We start from the raw sequence: 21,166 nt of genomic DNA, 5'->3' as shown, positions 1-21,166 counted from the left end.
ACGCCGGTGCAGTGGTTAGGATTGTGGCCTCACAGCAATAGGGGTCATGGTTCAAACCCAGGGTGGGGGAGCCCCTCTGTGTGGAGTTTGCATGTTCTCCCCATGTCAGCGTGGGCCTTCAATGGGTACTCCGGCTTCCTCCCACAGTCCAAAGACATGTAGGTTAATTGGTGACTCTAAATTACCTGTAGGTGTGAATGTGAGTGTGAATTGTTTCTATGTGTCTCTACGTGTCAGCCCTGTGATAGCCTGGCGACCTGTCCAGGGTGCTCCAGTGCCCCCACGACCCCCAACACGATAAGCAGCCACAGAAAATGAATGTATAGTAATCTACAATTCCTTTAGACATTAATTCATAAAGCAGCTCAGAGCGCAACCAAATACAATTTAAAGCAATTTTATTGATGACAACAAATGAGTGAAAATGAATAGTAAAACATTTCCATCTATTGCAGTCATCGCAGAAGGCTGATCGTCTTTTGGGAAAGTTTATTTAAGCGACAGAATCCATTTTGTTTGTTGTAGCAACATGGATGAAGTTCATGGGTCGTACCTGTCGATGGCAGTCAAAAATGACACAAAAGAAAAAAAATTACAAAGACAAACTGCACACTTAATTGCCCAGATAAGTGTTGAGGTAATGTGTAAAATACTATTCAGATGAACGGGCAGAGTACAATCATTCATACATAAAATATGTACAGAGAGGTACATGGACACTCAGACACTGTTTGTTTTTAAATGCACAGAGAGAAGGAATAAATCTCGATTTTAAATATGAAATAAACATGAGAATGAGGAAGCACCTTGGTTCGTAAGTGATGCTTCAGTTTCTGAATCAGAAATAAATAAATGAGACATGATTCTGCTTTATATTTGGAGAGGCAGAGAGTGGAGATGTAAGCCAAAAAAGGATTCCGGCATACTTGGCACCTCTAATCTGCAGTTTCAGAGCACACAAGCTCTGTTACATCTTCAGCAGGTCCATTTTCACAATAAAGCAAACGGTAAGTATCGGTATGAGCGTGAGATCTACAGTATAATGCAAAACTAAATTAAAAGACAGGAACAAAGACGAAGGAGAGCATAAGGTCATATTGGCAATGAACCTAAAAAGCACTTGAATGTCGTTCAATCGGTTTCAATCTTCAACTTCCCAACTGATGAGACATGAGAGATGGTGTAAGAGAAAAGAGGCTAACTGTACGTGTGTTCAGTCACACAAGTTCATATGTAATCGCTGTATTTCCAGAATCTTCCTCCCATGAAACCGAACGTGTAAGTGGACGTTCAGTTTCACACCACGACTAAAAACGCCGCCGAGTATCCCGCTGACAGAAACCATCGTCGTTTTTTGACTAAACCAACGACCAACGGGCCGATAAAAGTGTTCAGGAAAAAAAGTGCATCATATTTTGTCAAATACTGAGAAATAGCTGAACATTAAAAACAACACTCTTATAATAAACATCTGAAATATCTTTTTTTTTTTTCTCACTAGTGCAACAACAGACTGGATCAAATAAAGAGAAACGTTATTAACCTGCAGGCAATCAAAGCTCTTTAAACATCTAATAATTTTTCTCGTCACAGTAGCAGAACAGTTAAGAAGGCAACTTAATGATTGATGCTCGAACACAAACATGCTAACATTATACACATCGCTAGTTTTTTTATAGAAATAAATAGCTGAATTATCATCTTTATCCTCTTCTTAAATAATTTCCATCTCTATATGACTCTGATGCACATTTAATATAAAGTATCTAATACACAACTGCAATTTCAACACTACTGTTATACATAATATAATTCTCTATGTTTATCTTTCATTCAACTTTGGAGAGAAAATGCTTACAGAATGAAGACCTGTAAACTTCAACTTTTTCCACTCATAAGTATGACCTTAATATTATATAACATCAAATATTGGTCCTTTTTTTTCTTGTTTTTTGTTGTTTTTCTTTTGTTTTTTACAAACACTATGTACAGAGTAGCTGATAGCGAAGGCAGGATTGTCTAAAACTTAAAATCGACAAGTGCTTTGTGTTTTCTCTATTGTGTCAGCAAAGTTTTACACCTTCCCCACGAACCGACTTCCCTCAAATGAATCAGTACCAGTGTAGGATAATAATATGCAGCACTGGAAGAACATGAATAACTGGACACCCACAACTGTTCTCACACACTCACCTGGAATACCATCACTACGATATGCAGCTACACAAGTCCTTATAAACACGATTTTGACAATAAAGCAGAGACCCCCCCGGAAAAAACATCCTCATCAGTGACTTTTTGAGATTTCAAAGAGCACCCGTGACGTGCCCCAACACTTGCTTGGCCCTCCTGCTCTGTTGCACACTCCGCCCACGAACGTGTGTTGTGGAGACAAACGAGATGTGCAATGTAAAATGAACAACTTGTTAAGCAAGGGGGGGCGTGATGTTCTGCCTGATGTGTGAATCACTTTTTCAACCTGTTTCAAATCTGTGTGCAAGATTTTTTTAAAGCAAAGTGATTGTAAGTGTCAAATAGGAGCTGCAGTCATTTACTATTGCACTTTCATTATGTTCAAGGACTCCCAAGAGACTGAATAAAAAAAAAATCAATGCAGCAAAGGCAGAAATATCCTGACTTTTGGTCCCTAGTATGGGTCAAGCCACATTTTTTCAAACGACATGCCCTCCAGCTTGTAATGCAGCTTTCTGTGCTATTAATTTGTACTTTCCAAGCCAATATAACACTGCAAGGGTTATTTTCTCAGACTTGGCAACATTGTCGGCGTTATACAACTTTTTCCAAAGGCCGAGTTTTAATTCTTGTGAATAATAAACCAGTGGATGTGCAAAATTGTTGGAACCCCCCTTTCATTATCTGCACAGAGGAGCATTCACCCACAGTAAGTATTGCTACTCATACTTCTTGAGAATCTCTGCAACATAGGCTAAACTGAATTGTAGCCGCGAATTGCGCCTCATTTGAAGGTGATACCGATGACCTGATTCCTTGGTTCTGACTGCTGCAAAACAGTAACGGTGATACTTGTTCCTTGCTGCAAAGAGTACAAAGTGTCACATAACACCAGCTGTCCGATGGCTGTGTAATTGCCTGGAAACAACCAGCAGAGGGAGCCAGAGGACGTCAGCTGAAAAATACAACTAAGGATTGATCAGGGCCTCAGCCACGACGAGCACTATTAATAGGAATGGCACTGTTTAGTATGGTAAAGTATGAAAGTCACATGATATATAAACACTGTAACACCTGTATACACCTGGAGACCATGTTCCGTATGAAACACAACACCCTTATGCTCAGTGAGAGCTGCTTACACTCAAATCAATCTGCTATAAGTGATGATTTGACGAGATTAAACACCTGCTTTACTGTACATGGTCCCTCTTCCCTCATTAATGGCACATTGGAGAAAACGCTCACTGGAATGAGGACAGACACTGTTACAAATGGCACCAGTTTTTGAGAGAAATGCATTATGGATCATCCTTCCGGCCTGAGCAGCATCAGATACTGCGTCCTGTTCTCTCACAGATACTACAACTGTCCAAAAACACTTGAGTCCAGGTTAGTGACACGACGCCGTTCACATGGGGAAGCAGAGAGGATGGTAGAAGAGGGTAAATGCATCGCTGCCATGCAATTGGCTAAGAAGACTGTCAAGATTTGTGTTTTACAAGGGAGGCTGTCCTTGCTCTCTCCACTGTGCCTGGAGCTGGTGCAGCCTGTCTCTCTCCCGGGTGGAAGCAGTACGTGTTGAAAGTTGTTCAACACACAGCAGAGTGTAGGGCGGGCAGGATGGGAAAAACCACTTATTCAATCCTCGGATCACGCGCACAAACATAAAGCTCCTGTCTCAAGACTCTTTACTTTGATAGCTCAAGATCTCTCGAGGGAATCAATTTCTCTATAATTTCTTACTCCTGCCACCATTTTATGTACTTCTGCGGAAAGTATGCACGCTTCATTATGTGCTCCTGCCTGCGAGCTGTTGGTGTTGAAGGTAGTTTATGTCAAGCATTGTGTAGATGCAGACAGTTAAATACAGCGCTGTCACCTGGCTCCAGGCGTTTCAAGAAAGGGATCTTTTTTTCTCCACCATTTTCACGGTGAACGCAGAAGACGACTGAGAACAAGAAATCTGACAGTTTTGTTGTGTTATTTGAGTCTGTAAGGTTTAAGACAGGCCCTTCATGTGATATATAGTGCCACTGCTTGTCCAAATAAGTCTCCTGACTGTTTGTTCAGTCATAACCAACATGAAGGAGATATTGATTTCCCCGTACCGGAGTGGTGAATGAGTTTTGTTTTGTTTTTTTTTTCTGTTTGAAGTTTGTACTTGTGGAGTATGCACATTGAGCCTCGGTCCTGGTTCATCATGGCGGTCTTCTGTTGTTTCTGTCAGTGCTGCAGACGTATTCAACCCTGTGGAGGGGGCTCAAAACAGCTGGGTCTTTTTGATCGACTGGAGCCAAGATGGCACCTCTCCAAGACTTGAAGAATCTGCACAAAAGATGTTAGCAGAGACTGTCTGCTTTCACATGGAGGATTTTGGAGAAGCCCGGTCTCTTCTTCAGAGCCTGGATGAAAAAGGGAGAAAGTGATATCAGAATTTCATTTTCTCAAAAGAAACTGTCCGTGATTTATCTTTTTCTAAATATCTGACGGTCAACAACGCTTCATTTCAAACCCAATTGTCAGGAAAAAAATGTTGGCATTGTACGTGTCTGCAAACCCCTGATACAAAACATTTACATATTCTGTATTGGATACGCAGGAACTTCATGTTTCAGCAAAGTGGGGTGAGGTTTAGTCACAGTTAACACTTGTTTATGGCTAGAAAAAGAAGGGCACAACAGGTAGCTGTGGCTCAGGAGGTAGAGTGGGTTGTCCACTTATCAAAAGATCAGCCGTTCAATCCGAGTATCCTTGGACAAGATACTGAATGTATGAATGTTTACTGTAACTGAGTAGCAGGTGGCACCTTGTATGGTAGCCTTGGCCACCAGTGCATAAATGTGTGTATGAATGTGACAAGAAGTGTTAAAGTGCTTTAAGAGGTCAGAAGACTAGAAGGGCACTACAAAAGTGCAAGTCTATTTACCATCCCTTTTGTACAATCCCGGCTGGGAAAGCTAGCCTGGAAATCCAGACCCAAATCTAGAAAGATTTAGGGTCTGGCCATGAGTAATGAAAATGGCCAAACTCGAGGGGCGGCGCCAAGCATGCATTTGTAAATATCACTGCACGCAATTGGATAACACTATCGACCAATCAGAACAATACACGGGGTGGCGTATACGCTTAGCTACCAGCGGAGCTAACTGGTAGATTAGACTCTTGCCGTATCCGGTCGGCAAAACAGCAAAAACGTCCTTCTTGCAAAGGAAAGATTCAAACACTGTCTGATTCCGGACTTCGTTGTCGCAGCGCTGTCGTCATCTGTTTAGCTCACCTCTGGCCCGCCTATATCAGATACACCGATGTGATTGGTGTAGCTCGGTTTCATGGGCATAGGTACTGAGCATCATTACTGATTGCCAGAGTGACTCGCTGAGCAAACTCAAATTGTGCTCTCGCGAGAACTCTGGATTTCCAGGGTATGGGAAAGCGGCAATGTCTCTGTGAAAAAAAACTTGCTGCTGATAGCTTGCTAAAAAAAAAACACCCATGTTTGAAGCCCAAAAATCCGATAAAAACAAAGCAATGACTTGTAAAACACAACTGCTTTTGCTGTTTGTTGGTCTCGAACAGTGGTCTACAGCTTGGCAGGTGTCTCGCCTGAGTGTCATGCCATCTACCTTCCCCTCCGCCTCCCTGTGCCAAAGTCAGTATAGAAATGTTGATGTGATATGTAATGTATTTGTGGTTTGCGACATTTTCTTCTCAGGACTCAGCTGCCATTTCCCTCTGTTCTCTTCATACCTTTCTGTTTTTTTCCGTTAGCAGGAAGTGTGTACAGTAGCTGGTGTATGACAGAAAGCTATAAAAAACTGTAAAGCACTGAGGTGCAGCGGGTTAAGGATGACGGCGTTGCTTCATAAGCTTCACCTCTCCAGAGCTCCCTTCAAAAAAAAAACGGGATGATTAAACACGAGAGGAGAACTTTGGCTCTCTCTTCACAGCAAACTTAAAGAGGGAGGGATAAAAATAAATCACAGCCGTTTGGAGAGGTTACCTAACTGCTGTGAGCAACCCCACCATCTTGAGTGTGATATCTGAGAGGAACACACTGTAAAACTGAGTCATAAAAACAAAGCATAAATAAAACCAGGGATTTCACAGCTTTTATATCTCTGTTTGTGTGTGGTCAGCTATAAGGGTGACCCAAGCCTCTCACAGTGAGCCTCTGCTCGAGTGAGTTAGCAGCCGCACATCCACAACCAACCATCACTGGGACTTCAAGGATTGAGTCATGGTTTAAACTGTGTGTGTAGTTGTGATAAATATAGATGCATCTTATCCTCTAAAGAAGTACGGACCAAGCTGTTAGTCATGTGCATACAGTGGTGCAAAACTCCAAGTACCTCCCTGTTAGCCATTACCCTCACAAAGTCAACACCACATTGATGGAGAGAGTAGTTACACAGTAATTGAATAAGTGTGTGGGAAAACCCAAAACATTGCTTCTTCCTGTTGGGAGCTTTAATCAGCACATAAAATATTATTTATGTGCTTACTTACGGAAACTTCAGCCAGATTATGTCGTTAGAGGAAAGGTCATGGGTTTCAAGATTTCTTGAACATGGAGACTTGTATGTGCTCATGTATGAGTGGTGGCTGATGGCGTGTGTTCCCTGTCCTGTGATGTGTGACACAGAGGTGCTGTTACCTGCAGCTTGTTAACCATCTCATCAAACAACTTCCTGGCTTCAGGGCTGTTGGGGTCCTCAAAGTAGTCTTCTATACCAATCTGGACCACGATGGACTTCAGGTTACGGCACACACCTACGTGAGTGGAGGGAGGATTTGAGCAGCATTTGTTATTTGGTGGATTATTATTCTTATTATTATCTTTTAACCATAAAGCTGGGTTAGGCAGTTTAATCTTGACATTATTGGGCAAAGATCCCATAATAAACTTCAACGTCATATCAGAGAGAGGGCGCTCCTATGGGCTGTTCTACAAATACAAATTCAGTGGCCAAGAATCCTGCAGAGAGAGTTGCTATTCCAGCACTGGCAATGACTCCCCACACTGCAAAGCAACCCCAAAAAAGAGAGATGGACTTATCAAAAAGAGAGTCTAAAAGAGTGTCTGACAAAGTGTTTCAAAGACGGAGAGAAAATGTTGCTAACAGTTTCGCCTCCTGCTAACCGGAGGTAAAGACTCATGACTGCAGCTTCAAGTTCACGTTTATGTAACTAACGCTAGCTAAAGCCTTGAATCACAGTGTGTCCTCCGCCTTACTCACCGCCGCTACAGACTACCTCACCAAAAGGAGAGTGGGCAGCAGCTCCGGAGATGAACCCCTAGTCAGCGGCTGCAGCAACCCAAATCTAGTCAATGCAAGACAGCCTTGACTCCCTGCCAGATCAGCAAACTTTCTGTGGCTGCTGTTACACAGGTTAGCACACCAGCCCACTGTGACACCCGGCACTCAGGGGTTTGTGCTGGCCGAATTTGAGCTGCTACATCCGCTGACAGAAGCTTGGTCTCCAGAGCTAGTGGCCACTTGTCTCCTGGGAAGCAGTCTGCAGAGGCGGGGAGCGAGGCAGAGGGACTGTGGGGTGAGCTAATAACTAGCTAGCTAATTCTCGACAGATCTGTGGTCTGATAAACAAAGAAAGAGAGCAGGGGTGAGCGAATCTGCAGTGTGGGACCATACACTGAAATAAGATTAAGTAAATCAGTGTATGGGAAACACTGGGTTGCTGGATGAAGTGTGTGCATATGTCTGTTGGAGATGGCTTAGGACAGAGAGGGGGGAGCTGCAGGAGGAGTGTGTGTTGTCAAATTCTGCCATTTTTGTCTGTTTTGCATTTTTAGATTTCTGCCTACTCCAGCTTTAAACAGTACCCAAAATATTTTTGGTGCCTGATGTTAACAGTTTCTTTGTATCACAGAAATACTGCATGAGATAACACTGTTCAGTACATTATTAAAGGCCCACTTGCTCAGTGTTGTGCAAAAAATATTAAGTGCTAAAATCAGAGCAACAATTTTAGAGTAAACTGATAAAAGTTGTCTATTCACGAGGCAGGATTTTTAGGCAATTAATCAGCGCAGCAGTTTTCATACTCACTGTTGAAATGAAGCAGGGCCTTGGGGGTGACTGGTGTAGAGGTGAGCACCAGCATTTCCAGACCTTTCAAGCCCTCTCTGCAAACCTCTGCTGCCACCTCCTGGTTGATCTCACTCACATGATCCAGCTCCAGCACCTGCAGACGCATGCAGTTCCTCGCTGAGGGTGAATGGAGGCAAGGGAATGCAGAGATGGAAGATAAGGAGGAGAGTGTCAAGATAAGAACAGTGGGTTACACTAGTACATAAAGGCCTGTGTAAGGTCACAACCAGTAGTGCTTAAAATTAAGACACTGATTACATGCAGTATCTGTACTGTCCTAGTTTGTCCTGATATCACAGTGATATTGTTTAAAGGGAACCTATGATGCTTTTTCGAGTACTGTGTCTTCTATATACTGTTACAATGAAGGACGCTCATATCAAACGTTGCCAACGTTTCAGATAATGAGGTAAGGGTATGTAAAAGTAATCCCTGTGAGCAAAATACTCAATGCTTTGTTTTAACTGTTTTTGTCTACTCTGGCTACACTATGACATCAAATACGGTGTGCTGGATTTCTTTGTATGGTCATCAGCTCTAGGCACGCTACTGCGGAATGAAACTACATGCTACAGTCAGGGAAACATGTAAACTTGGTTGCCAATATTGTAAATATCTCCCTGATTTCGGATCATATTCCTACTGGAGCATGTGCAGTGGTGTTAAGAAGCTATTACTGGTGATTTTTCATGGCAAAAAGGGCTGCTTCTCCATCACAGTCATCCCCAGGATGCAATGATGGTGCAGAGATGCCATGATATGGAAAAGCTGGAAACGCTGACCAATCAGAGCAGAATGGGCTCATTTGGGAAGAGACGGGTGCTGAACGGAGCCTCTCAGACAAAGGCTGAATCCAAGAGTCCCAGCAGAGACAAGATGAGGAGAATAAAATGTTTTTTTTCTTTCCATTTAAGCATGTAAACATGTTTAAGTATACACCTTAAATACAAGTATGGGCATGAAAATGAGCATAGTAGGTTCCCTTTAATCATCTAACCACAAATGTTACCTCTGTCCTCTCCTTTATTCTGCACGTGATTTGAATACTTCATAAATAAAAAATGTATTTTACATTTTGTAGCTAAGGGTGCTTTCACACCTGCCGTTTGGTTCGGTTCAATCGAACTCAAGCTCATTTGCCTCCTAAGTGCGGTTTGTTTCGGTAGGTGTGAACACAGCAATTGCACTCAGGTGAGCACCAAAACAACCAGACCAAGACCTTCTTTAAGAGGTGGTCTCGGTTCGGATACAAACGAACTCTGGTGCGATTTGTTTGTGGTGACTTCGATCTACAACAACGTTAATTTTTCCCGCGTGGAAATTCTGTCCAATCAAGAGCAGTTTTCTTGTGCAAGGCATTTGATCTAGTCGGCTTATAAGTGCTGCCATGAGAACGTGAACCAACTCTAGGCAATTATGCAACTTTGCAACAAAATTAGTCCCTGATTCAGACCAAAGCAAGACAACTCTAGTTCTGAAAGCACCCTAAGATCACTGAAAGGATTTAAACAAAAAATTGAATAGTATTACAAGCCACATTTACCTAGAGAGGCCAGCCCCTGAATGCCACATCCAGCTCCTCCCACACCAAGAGCCCGGAGGTGTGGCCAACATCTTCCAATCGTCTGCAAGCATCGGTTACTGAAACGAGCAGGTTGTTGGCTACAAGACACAAAATACACTCAATGTTAATTCATTTTATTACAACTGGTATCATAACAGATGAAGTGTTCATCAAAAGTAGAGAGTGTATGTCTCTGTCTGTTACCATGGATGTAGAGGCGCAACCTGTAGAGAGATGATGTCTCTACAACCTGCTCCGAGGGCCCAGATCACCTCCTGGCCGACTGGATCTGTGGCACTTCTGGTAACAAGTGTAAACAATTTGTGTTTATACTGCACACATGTGACACTGTACGTCTACAGCACAAAACTGATTGCAGTCTTACGGACACATGAAAGCAAAGTCACCGGGGTGAAACTGTAATATGTGTGCAGATAGAGATGGGACCTCTGTGAACTGGTCTACCTGTAGGTTACAGCCTGCAGAGCTCTGCAGTAGCAGCTGGCCAGCCAGAGGGAGCGATCGGTCAGCAGGTTGGGGCAGTGTGAAATCTTCAGTATCAGCAGGTTACTTCCTGTGGCCTTTAACAACGCCTCCAGACCTTCCTCCAGACAGCCACTTAGATGGAAAGGTAAGGGAAGGTCAACAGAAAAAGACAGACAGAGACAGAGCAGAGGAAGTAATTGTCCTGTCCTTCAAAACAGCACTTCTTCCAGTTATAACACATAACAAAATGTTCCTCCGGTGTCTGCAGCGATATATGCAGGAAGCAGCGCGTCTATGCATTGTTAGAGCAGATTCGAGCTGTCTCGTTTACACAGAACATTTAGACGCAAACAACTTCACTTTTTCCTTTCACATAAATCTCTGACTTTTCTTCTTTCGGGAAAGGGCGACTGATAATTTACATGCTGATCTTACTCAAACAGCGCAAAAGCATCAGCATTCAATTACTCATGTTCCTGCTGTTGTCCTCCTCTCACCAATTACTGAAGAGTCATTTAGAACCTCACCACGTTCAATAGTTTGTAAAGCAATGTGCTATTCAAAGCCAGAATAAAACACAGTGCAGTAAATAAAAGAATAGGTATTTTTTTTAGTTAACTGTGTGCAGATGTATTGTGCAGCTGTATATCTGTCTCACCGTGTGCTTTTAAGGTATTCCTCCTTGGTTTCCTTCTTGCCCCGCTGTCTTGGTTTGAGGTTTTGCAGGATGAGTGAGTGCGTCTGAGTGCACCACTGAGACAATGTGCTCAGGAACTAACAGAGAGACATGGAGATCTGTCATAAATCTTCAAGGCACACAGAAAAGATGATATAGCTAAATGCGCAACATGCTACAGCTCTGATAATGCCACTGGCTTTTAAAGTGCATATGGTGTCTAAATGTTCGCTATGCACCTTGGAAGAAATGCGGGCGTTCTCCAGCAGCACTCTGGTCCACACAGCTGGGTGACGAGCCACAAACTTCCAGTCACGGCAGACCTCAGCAGTTCTCAGCAGGGTTTTAGTATCCAGGTAGGTGAAGATACAGAAGAGAGCCGCGCGCATCTTCAGGATCTCTGGACTGATCACCTCGTTGGATTTGGATGGGCTCTTTTCGTGGCGGCATGGCTTGTTGTAGACCCCATCAGATCGACCTGTGGGGAGAAAATCGGATACTTCTGTACTTATACTTGCTATTTTGAGCACAGAACGCTGGACACAAAGGGGCAGGGCCACAAACACATTTAAAAACATGTGAAATGTCAACTGTGAACACCAAGTACCTTTCACTACCACTGCCCTGTTATCAGGTATAAGCCATCAGTTTATTTACTGGGTAAATTCTATACTAATTTTGGTACCACAAACAATACCATAACTGCTAAAGTAAGCTTGCTAGCTCACCAACAACAGCACATTTTATCATCAGACACTGACATCATGTGGCGTAAGCTATATGATCTTTGACCATACGTTACATTTAGTGTTTATGCATGTTATCACCTTCACTGTGGAAGATTTAAGTGTTCGGTTTGTGATGAGATGCTTAACAAGTTGGAAATATTTGCAGAACGTGGCAACTATCATTGACTTGGTAGTTTAGCTGGTGACTGAGCCAGGCAGTATCAGCCACAGACATTCATTGCATTAATTTGTAACACAATAAATAAGCAAATAAATAAATACAGAAAAAGTTAGCGAGCAAACAAGCAGATATAGCAAGCAAATATATTGGCGAGCACCATTAGTTTGTCATTATTGACGATAAACGCATGGTTGCAATTTGCAGAGTAGAAGAAGAAAAGCTGCAATCATCATTTCTGGTAAGTGCACAATGGCCGTGTTTGATTCAAGACAACAGTACCCTGTTAAAATTCGCACACTGTCCAAGTAAGTACATAGTTTATTCACTGTACAACATGTAAGCGTAGACACAGCAACAGTCTTTCAACCATTCATTCATTCATTTATTTTCCATAACCGCTAAACTGTTGGGGGCTGCGGGGTTCATTCATTCATTCATTCATCTTCTAACCGCTTCATCCTCTTGAGGGTCGCGGGGGGGCTGGAGCCTATCCCAGCTGACATCGGGCGAGAGGCAGGGTACACCCTGGACAGGTCGCCAGACTATCACAGGGCTGACACATAGAGACAGACAACCATTCACGCTCACATTCACACCTACGGACAATTTAGAGTCACCAGTTAACCTGCATGTCTTTGGACTGTGGGAGGAAGCCGGAGTACCCGGAGAAAACCCACGTTGATATGGGGACAACAAGTAAACTCTCTCTTGCTGTGAGACGACAATTCTGACCACAGCACCACCGTACCACTGAGTCTTTCAACCCCTTTAACATAATGTGAGGGAGTTCTGTCCAATGTAAAGCAAAGCAAGTATTTTGGATCATTAGACCGCTCCAATGAATTTGGACTTTAAAGTTTCCAAGGACTTACAATTTCAGAATACCGTCCTTCCTCAATCATGAATTTCGCGTTAGCAAAGTCATCCAATCTCGTCTCGACCATCTCAGAAACATCACTTAAATTCTGAGTTTTCCAGATGCCAGATCCATCACACACGCTTTCATTTCATCACCTTTGGACTCCTGCAACAGTCAATTCAATGGAATAAATCCGAAAACTATTTGCAGGCTCTAAATTGTGCAGAATGCAGCAGCTCCTCAGACTCTTGATGAAACTAAAAGAGAACATACTGCATACTTCTCTTTAAATAACTCAACGCTGGATGCCAGAATGTTTTAGAATTCATTACTGTTAGCACTTCATGGCCTGACCTCAGATTACTTCTCTCTGCTGCTTTCTATTTATCAGCCTGCATGCTGTCCAATGTTCTCAGGGACTTGTTGGCGCTTTCCACAGCTAGTTATAGATAGATAGATAGATAGATAGATAGATAGATAGATAGATGCACTTGATTGATCCCAAGTTGGGAAATTCTTACATTTAAAAAGAGATGAAATTAATTTACCTCTATAGAGAGATGCTCTTGTGGACCAATTTTCTAAAGAACTATTACGAGTAAGTGCCACATAAACAATGTTTAAGAGATATGCTGTCACATGGTGGCGCCAACCTTCAACGAGACACCAAATGAGATTACATAATTTTTTTTTTTCCTCCTTCCATCTTTTCATTCTCTCTATTGCTATCTATTGGCTGATACCGTGTGTCCAATCCAAGCTCGTCTTATTCCTCCCAGCCAGATTGCTCCTAGATGACTCATTTCATCTTTGGCCTTGGAAGGCGTCTGCTCGAAACCATCAGGGCTATGAACCATTACTTACACTCTCGCTCTCTCTTCCTCTTTCTCTCTTTCTTTCTCTCTCTCACACACACACACCACCTACGCTCAAAACTGCCAAATGTACTAAAAAAGCCGAGCTGTGTGTTACATGCTGAGAAAAAACTGTGCTTGTAGATACATACCATCTGATAAAACCTGGCAGGGACTCTCCCAGTAAGGAGATCTACGTCAGGGCCGAGGAATGCCAATAACATGTAGAGTGTTACGTGAGAAAAACCTTTGAGTTCACAGGGCAGTTCGTACCAATTTGTCACGGGGCCGTGGCCCAGTTTCCCAGACTGCCTCAATCCACCTGGTATTTAGAAGAAACCCGACAGCAGGTGAAGAAAAATGGAGGGCAGCTGCAGTGAGTTTAAGGATTCTGGCAGCGCAGGAAGTTAACAGAGAGATGCCCAATCTGTGGTGGATCTGAAGAAATGTGCGGGCATGATTGGCAGTCTGACTTGGCTCGCTCGAAGAGGCAAAGCTTAGTATGAGAGGAGGAACAGCATTCTGGCAAATACAAATATGTTCTACCAAAGACACACAAAGAAAGTGTATCAACAACAGCAATGTATGACTTGGTTTACTCATCGTCTATAACAGACATGCTGGTGGTAAACAAAATAGTGTAAACAACTTGTGGAAAAAGGACTTGGGCTGGTAAAATCACGCTGTAAGCTCAGAAACCAAGATGGATCATATTCGGTTGCATGTCAATTAGCAGGATTTATGCACCCTGAGCTACGACTTGACAGTGTTAAAAACTTACCATACCAGTAGCAATACCAGTACCCTTAAAGTGATGCCAATACCAATAGAGTACTTCACTGAATACCATCATATGAATAGAGTGGCGTGTAGCATAGCCCATACTCCTGAAAGTTTTGGTGGCACCTTGGTACGCTGAACTGCCATCTGTCAATACGCTGCGCTTGATTTCACCACACCACAGACTGTGTGGGTGTGAGTCAATCAGGAAGACTTTCTCTGTGCCACACCACAGTGCTGTTGCTGCTGGTGTGATATATAGTATTAACTTTTAACAGTTTAAGTATACTTTAATATTTTAATATTATTAAATACAAAACACTGTTAACAAATCCACATAGCTACAATAATTTAACACTAAATTACAGTTACAGTACTAGTAACACCAAAATAAATTTTGAATTGGGATCAATTACTGTCTTCCCGACTCAGGAGCAGCCAGGCATTTCTCTATTATTTGTTTAGGAGCGACTGAGACCCATATGCCAATGGAGGCCCTGGTGAAGTTTTAGAGTGCTCACATCCCTTGCGGAGATCGGCGGGCGGAGCGGATAGCACACCTAATGGCAGACGGCGCCCCAGACTAATGTCCAATAACACAAAACTGAATCCACAAAGTATCTCCATACTGCTCATCCGTAGTGATCCGAGTGTGCTGCAGCCGCGACATAAAAAGTTGTTTCGAAAAACGTCATATGAACTCTGTTTTTAGCCTCACTGTAGCCTGTAGCTCTGACTGTTTTTCTGTGCTCCGCGTTAGGTGTGCTGCCCGTTCCCCCCGTCGATCTCCGCAAGGGATGTGAGGACTCTAAAACTTCACCAGGGCCTCCATCGGCATATAGGTGAGTAGATAATGGCTGAATTTTCATTTTTGGGTGCACTATCCCTTTAACTTTTTTTCAGATTATTGACTGTTGCATCTGCAATTTGTAGACATGCAATATCAATTTGGTGATCTGTGTCATGATAATTTAAGAATCACAAAAATACAGAAATGACTGAAATGCCGCTAAGTGGCATTTTAAGTTCATTTATAAAGACCAACATCATAAGGCTGTAAAGCATACTGCACTCTCTATCCTTTGGCTCATGATTTAGATAAGAAAAACCTCCCAAGAACATTTGTGGCAGTGTTTAAGTCATTTTTCATCGAGTGTTTACATTGTTGTGTCCACACACTGCAGCAGTACGAGGCCCCTTTCCTCCATGTTTACCATATATGCTCATGGCTAATCCACAGTCAGTTTGTAGAACGAGCTTTGGTCAGTGACACAGCTCCAGCAGCATTACAGCGACTGCAACTCCACCTGACCTAGATCCACATCAGTGACTGCTCCTATGGGAGTCATTTTAAAGGCCTTTATTCTGTGAATCCTGGCTCCCATGTGTGCGGATGTTAGATTGGAGAGAGTGTGTGACTGTGTGCACCTTTCTAAGAATAACAGGTCTGAAGAACTTCCCAGAGAGCTGTTACCTGTGTTAGGGCGATATCCTGCCCGGCTGTGGTGAGGATAGGGAGGGGCAGACTGCTGGACTTCAGCCACAGCTCTCCTCTCTTGTTCCCACATCTCCACCTCAGACTCAGTTGTCCGGGAGCCCACGTCTGACACGTCTCCTTCCTCACCTTCAGTGCTGTTCCTGTAAGGTCGCCGCTGCCAGTTCTGGATAGCCTGTTTACGAAGACCCCAATTCCTCGACCCGCCGCCGCCGCATCCAGGGGAGCGCTCGTATCCCCCCTCACCCAGCCGGCACTGCATGTGATAGTACTGAGCCTCAGGACAGTCCTCCATCGGGTGCATCTCCACGCTGTCACTGTCGTAACCTCCAGAGCCCTGTGAGACGGACTTGATCCGCCCTGATGCTCTGCAGCCAAAGAGAAGGAAATGAACTATTAATAATGATTGAATTATGAGGATAATTAAACACACAGATTGTCCATCCCACATCCAGTAACACCCCATACTGTATTCTGAATAATCACAATAACAAGAATCAACAAGTCCAGAAGTTAGCGTCGCCCTGGTTCCCTCGATAGAAAGTCAATGCGCTTTTTCCACTGGATTTTGAATTGCTGTAGAAAATTTAAAAAAAAGTTTATAATTCTTTGTACAGCAAGACAATCTCCACAAATAAACATCACTTTCATGACTTTTGAAGCGTAAATGCAATCGCCAGGAGTAAAAGTTAACATTAGACTATAAATGAAATACAACACTGTCACATAACTTCACATAGCCACCAGAATGAGGCTGCAAAGCAGAGTTTTGTGTGATGATGTTCAGTCTCATTTAACCACTTGTTAGCAACCACCTTTTTTAAGACACTGAGAAGCTTCAGAATTCAAGAGTGTGGTTTTCACTGACATATTTTATGTTGTAGAACCTAAAACATGGAAGTCTCTCAGGCTCTGTGTCCACCAAAGCATTTTTTCTGGCTAAAAATGGCAAGCACTCCTTAGAAAACCCCCAGCTGGAAGCGTTTGAGAGCGATTTGGAGGTGCAATGTTTTTCAGGTTATCAGACAGTTAAGTTGAATACTTTTTAAGACCCTTTCAGATCACCTTTTAACCAAATTTATGACAGATTTTCAGACAAGTCATGTCTTACTAATCTAAGCATCGCAGGTAAACATTGCAGGCAAGTAGTGTATATATGGTCTTGTGCAGAGGTAGGTGTCGTATAGGAATATGGTTATTAGAGTGAGTTAAGTCAATCTACATTTTGCCAACAGGTAAATGTAAGGATGAAATAAAATGATAGTATTATAGTTATTTAAGATTTGTAACAGTAGAAATGTGGACTTTTACATAGAAAGGCTTCACTCATCTTCACAAAAAGAAATTAAAAGATGTATAAATGATATTAGATAAAATGTATATAGTAGTTAAGACCTCACAAGTTCAAGTTTATGTCTATCTAATGACTTCTAAGGCCGTATTGTTGCTGAGATGATTTGCGTGTGGTTGCCATGATATGGAACGTTCGCAGAAGTAAACATGTTGGCACAAGCTGAGTATTTGCTTTGAATGAGGAGAAGGGTGAAGCGTGCAGGGAGAGAGGATGGACCCACCGGCCTGTGTGGGTTCATGAGATGAAACACAACATATATGCAGTGTATCAACGGATTTTTCCTCAATTGTTGTTGTTCAGCACTTGTACATGTGAGATGTGACGGGCTGTCTTAGTGGTACATGTCCTTCCTCCACTGTTACTGAGGAGGTGGAGTGACAGTGACGAAAGTTGAACCAAGAGTTGAACATTTTTAAACACTTGGCGCTCAGAAATTCTTGTCCACAACTTACTGTTGGCAAAAAAACAAATATGTGTGTCTCACAAAATGTTGAAGCATTCCTTTAATCCATTCACAATGCACAATCAGCTCTGCTTTTTATGATCAAATATCATAATAAAGCCAAAAGGTTGGTGTTTGAAAAGAGGTCTATTAGGACAAATTTTATTTTAGAAAAAGCAAACAAATCACAAATATCAAAAAGGCAGGCAATAGACCTGCTCTAAATCCTTTGGTGACCTGTTCATTTCTGATACTTCACTCCCCTCGGCACAGTAACATTCTTAAAGGGTCCACTTAGGAAAACAACAGTATTGGTATTTCATTTGACTGATGCACTTCTGAAACCAAAATGAACCACAAGTAGATAGAGCATGACTGAAAAGGAACAGCTGTATTTCAGGGGATTTATAGTAGAACGAGGGCAGCTCTTGCACGTAAGTACTGCTGCTACAGTACTTAAAATAACCTCCGAATACAAGTAATGAGCAGTTACAAATATCAGCCTCTCGAAAAGTAGGCCATTTTTCTTTCTTTGCTTCATTTCTGTCGTCTCAGTGCTCCCTCCTTTTTCTCTCAGCATAATAAGAAGCTTCTGCATGCATCATTTTAGGAATAAAAATGAAAGAGAATCGCAGATGATACCGCAGGTAGCACTTATCAGCACTTACAGGGGAAAAGGAGGCACAGAAGATGAGATGCATGTCATGCCACAAGTACAAATTTAGATTATGTAAAAGCAAAACACAGCAGTATGTTTATGGTTTTAACAATCGGAACTGGGTCAATGACAAAACTGTGATTCATTACAGTCTAATGAGCTTGTTGTGAAGCGGTAACCTGATGAAAACTGTCTGAATGTTTTGTCAACATTGAATCAAAAGCATGATGTAATGATCTGGATTGATCCCAATCACGGGAAGCTGGTGATTAGCAGTTGCTAATTAATGATTTCAAAGTGTGTATCCAGAATGCAAAGGAGTATCAGAGTAACTTAAAAAACAACTCAATAATCAGTGGAAGAAATAAACTTCCCCTGTGTCACCCCTTGTTTAATGTGTAAATCAAAATAAGCTTTACACTTAAATAAATAGTAAAATTTAATGTCCTGATTCTGATGGAGATGAATTACATTTAAATTAGAAGCTTTGAGACAAAACTCTGCTGCCTTGAATGAAGCACATGAGCCTAAAAAAAACTGATTTAGACATTTTAAGAGGGAAATCCTATCATATATTTTAATGAGATCCACACATATTAAAACTGTTTCTATTACTATAATTACTATACACTCATTAGCCACTTTATTAGGTACACCTGTTCACCTGCGTGTTAACACAAGTAGCTCATCAGTCACTCACGGGGCATCAACTCGATACATTTAGACATGTAGACATGATCAAGACAACCTGCTGAAGTTCAAACTGAGCATTAGAATGGGGAAAAGAAGGTGATTTAAGTGACTTTGAATGTGGCATGGTTGCTGGTGCCAGATGGGCTGGTCTGAGTATTTCAGAAACTGCTGATCTACTGGGATTTTCACACACAACCATCTCTAGGGTTTACAAAGGATGGTCCGAAAAAGAGACAGTGAGTGCCAGTTCTCTGGGCGAAAACACCTTGTTGATGCCAGAGGTCTGGTACAAGATGATAGAAAGGCAACAGTGACTGAAATACCCACTCATTACAACCAAGATGTACATGTCAAACCTTGAAGCAGATGGGCTACAGCAGCAGAAGACCACACCAGGTGCCACTCCTGTCAGCTAAGAGCAAGAAACTGAGGCTACAGTTCACACAGGCTCACCAAAATATGACGACAGAAGATTGGAAAAACGTTGCCTGGTCTGATGAGTCTGGATTTCTGCTGCAACATTCGGATGGTAGGGTCAGAATTTGGTGTAAACAACATGAAAGCATGGCTCCATCCTGCCTTGTATCAACGGTTCAGGCTGCTGGTGGTGTAAGGGTGTGGGGGAGATTTTCTTGGCACACTTTGAGCCCCTTAGTACCAACTTAGCATCGTTTAAACACCACAGCCTACCTGAGTATTGCTGCTGACAAATCTGCAGGAACTGTGTGATGCTATCATGTCAATATGGACCAAAATCTCTGAGGAATGTTTCCAGCACCTTGTTGAATCTATGCCACAAAGAACTCAAGCAGTTCTGAAGGCAAAAGGGGGTCAAACCCGGTACAAGCAAGGTGTACCTAATAAAGTGGCGAGTGAGTGTGTATGAAATATATAATACAGAAATTAGTCTCAGGGGTCCATGGCTCTCTGCCATCAAACAATGGATCACCCACTCTGACGTTGGGAGTGAACTTCTCAAAAGTGAAACAATTTAAGTATCTAGGGGTCTTGTTCACGAGTGAGGGTAAAATGGATCCTGACATGGACAGGCTGTTTTGAGCAGCATCAGCAGTGATGCAGGCGTTGGGTTAGTGAAGAGGGAGTGAAGTTTGAAGGTGGTGGTGGAGCTGGTATATGTTGCTAAGGGAAGGGACGTCTGGAAATGCCTGTTGCCCCCACAACATAGCCCCAAATAAGTGGATGAAAATGGACAGATGGATGGACGGATGGATGGATAATATAAAAAAGTTTGGGTCAGTAAAGAAACACAAACTGTAAAAAAAGAGCAAACTTTGGTGTTGACACACACAGACTCATGACTGCATGATCATCTGGTGAGGTCAGTATCAATAAATCACTAAAACCATTGCACACTTGAGATTCTGACCTTCATTCCTGATGAAGACCTATTAATAACCAAAAGACAGAAGGCTTCGGGAGTTGTTATTGTGCCACCGTGTGTGCGTCGCGCCATCAATGATTCAATGGGGAAGGCCAGACAGGTTCTGCGTGACGTCACGTTAGGAAACACATTCACGTACCAACCGGGAATGACAGTTGTGTTAGTCAGAGTGCTATGGCGCAGCTATGTGTCTGAAATCTCCAGCAGGAACACAGAAATACTTCAGTCACACCTCATGCAGAGAGACGTCCAACCTGCACCCCACTGCTCTGCTGCATGAGAGTCCGACTAAAAATGGGATCTACTCCATGTCAGAGTGTTCAATATGAGCGGAAACCTACTGAGCTGAAAAATGAAGGCAACGTGGAAGTGCCAAAACTGCAGTTCCTTGTGCCGGAAGCGAGTCGATCCCCACTGAATCTCCATATTAAAATGCCCAACTTTATAGCAGAAATAAACATGTTCACAGCTTGGTACAAAAAACAGTTTTAGTCTCTATAGCTAATTCACCACTTCATGACTGTATGGGGGTGAACTTTTAAATAACTCACCCATTTACTTTTTATTAAGGATTAAAGTTACACATATTTAAGGGTGGGGAAGCTTGAGTGTTATGCTGTGGAGTCCACTCCTCACTTCTCCACAGCTCCACCCTCTCATCGATATACAGTCACCTCTGGCTCCAGAA

General features: G+C 42.6%; 1 protein-coding gene across 2 annotated transcripts in view; it reads right to left on the bottom strand.

The window, feature by feature from the left end:
• Window positions 1-418: 418 nt before the first annotated feature.
• fbxo41 (F-box protein 41) overlaps window positions 419-21,166 on the bottom strand; it is a 78,934-nt gene continuing 58,186 nt past the window's right edge. For both annotated transcript variants that reach the window (XM_049569198.1, XM_049569191.1), the window contains 9 exons: window positions 15,909-16,297; window positions 11,272-11,510; window positions 11,015-11,130; window positions 10,336-10,488; window positions 10,075-10,170; window positions 9,850-9,968; window positions 8,265-8,423; window positions 6,851-6,966; window positions 419-4,598 (listed from right to left, as the gene is read on the bottom strand). In XM_049569198.1, coding sequence (XP_049425155.1) covers window positions 4,536-4,598; window positions 6,851-6,966; window positions 8,265-8,423; window positions 9,850-9,968; window positions 10,075-10,170; window positions 10,336-10,488; window positions 11,015-11,130; window positions 11,272-11,510; window positions 15,909-16,297 — 1,450 coding nt within the window. In that variant the 3' untranslated portion in view covers window positions 419-4,535. The remainder of the gene's footprint in view (window positions 4,599-6,850; window positions 6,967-8,264; window positions 8,424-9,849; window positions 9,969-10,074; window positions 10,171-10,335; window positions 10,489-11,014; window positions 11,131-11,271; window positions 11,511-15,908; window positions 16,298-21,166) is intronic.

Source organism: Epinephelus fuscoguttatus, linkage group LG3 (assembly GCF_011397635.1).
Source record: "Epinephelus fuscoguttatus linkage group LG3, E.fuscoguttatus.final_Chr_v1".
Taxonomy (NCBI): domain Eukaryota; kingdom Metazoa; phylum Chordata; class Actinopteri; order Perciformes; family Serranidae; genus Epinephelus; species Epinephelus fuscoguttatus.
The sequence above is the reverse complement of the archived record's forward strand: the minus strand, read 5'-3'. Positions and strand labels throughout refer to the sequence as shown.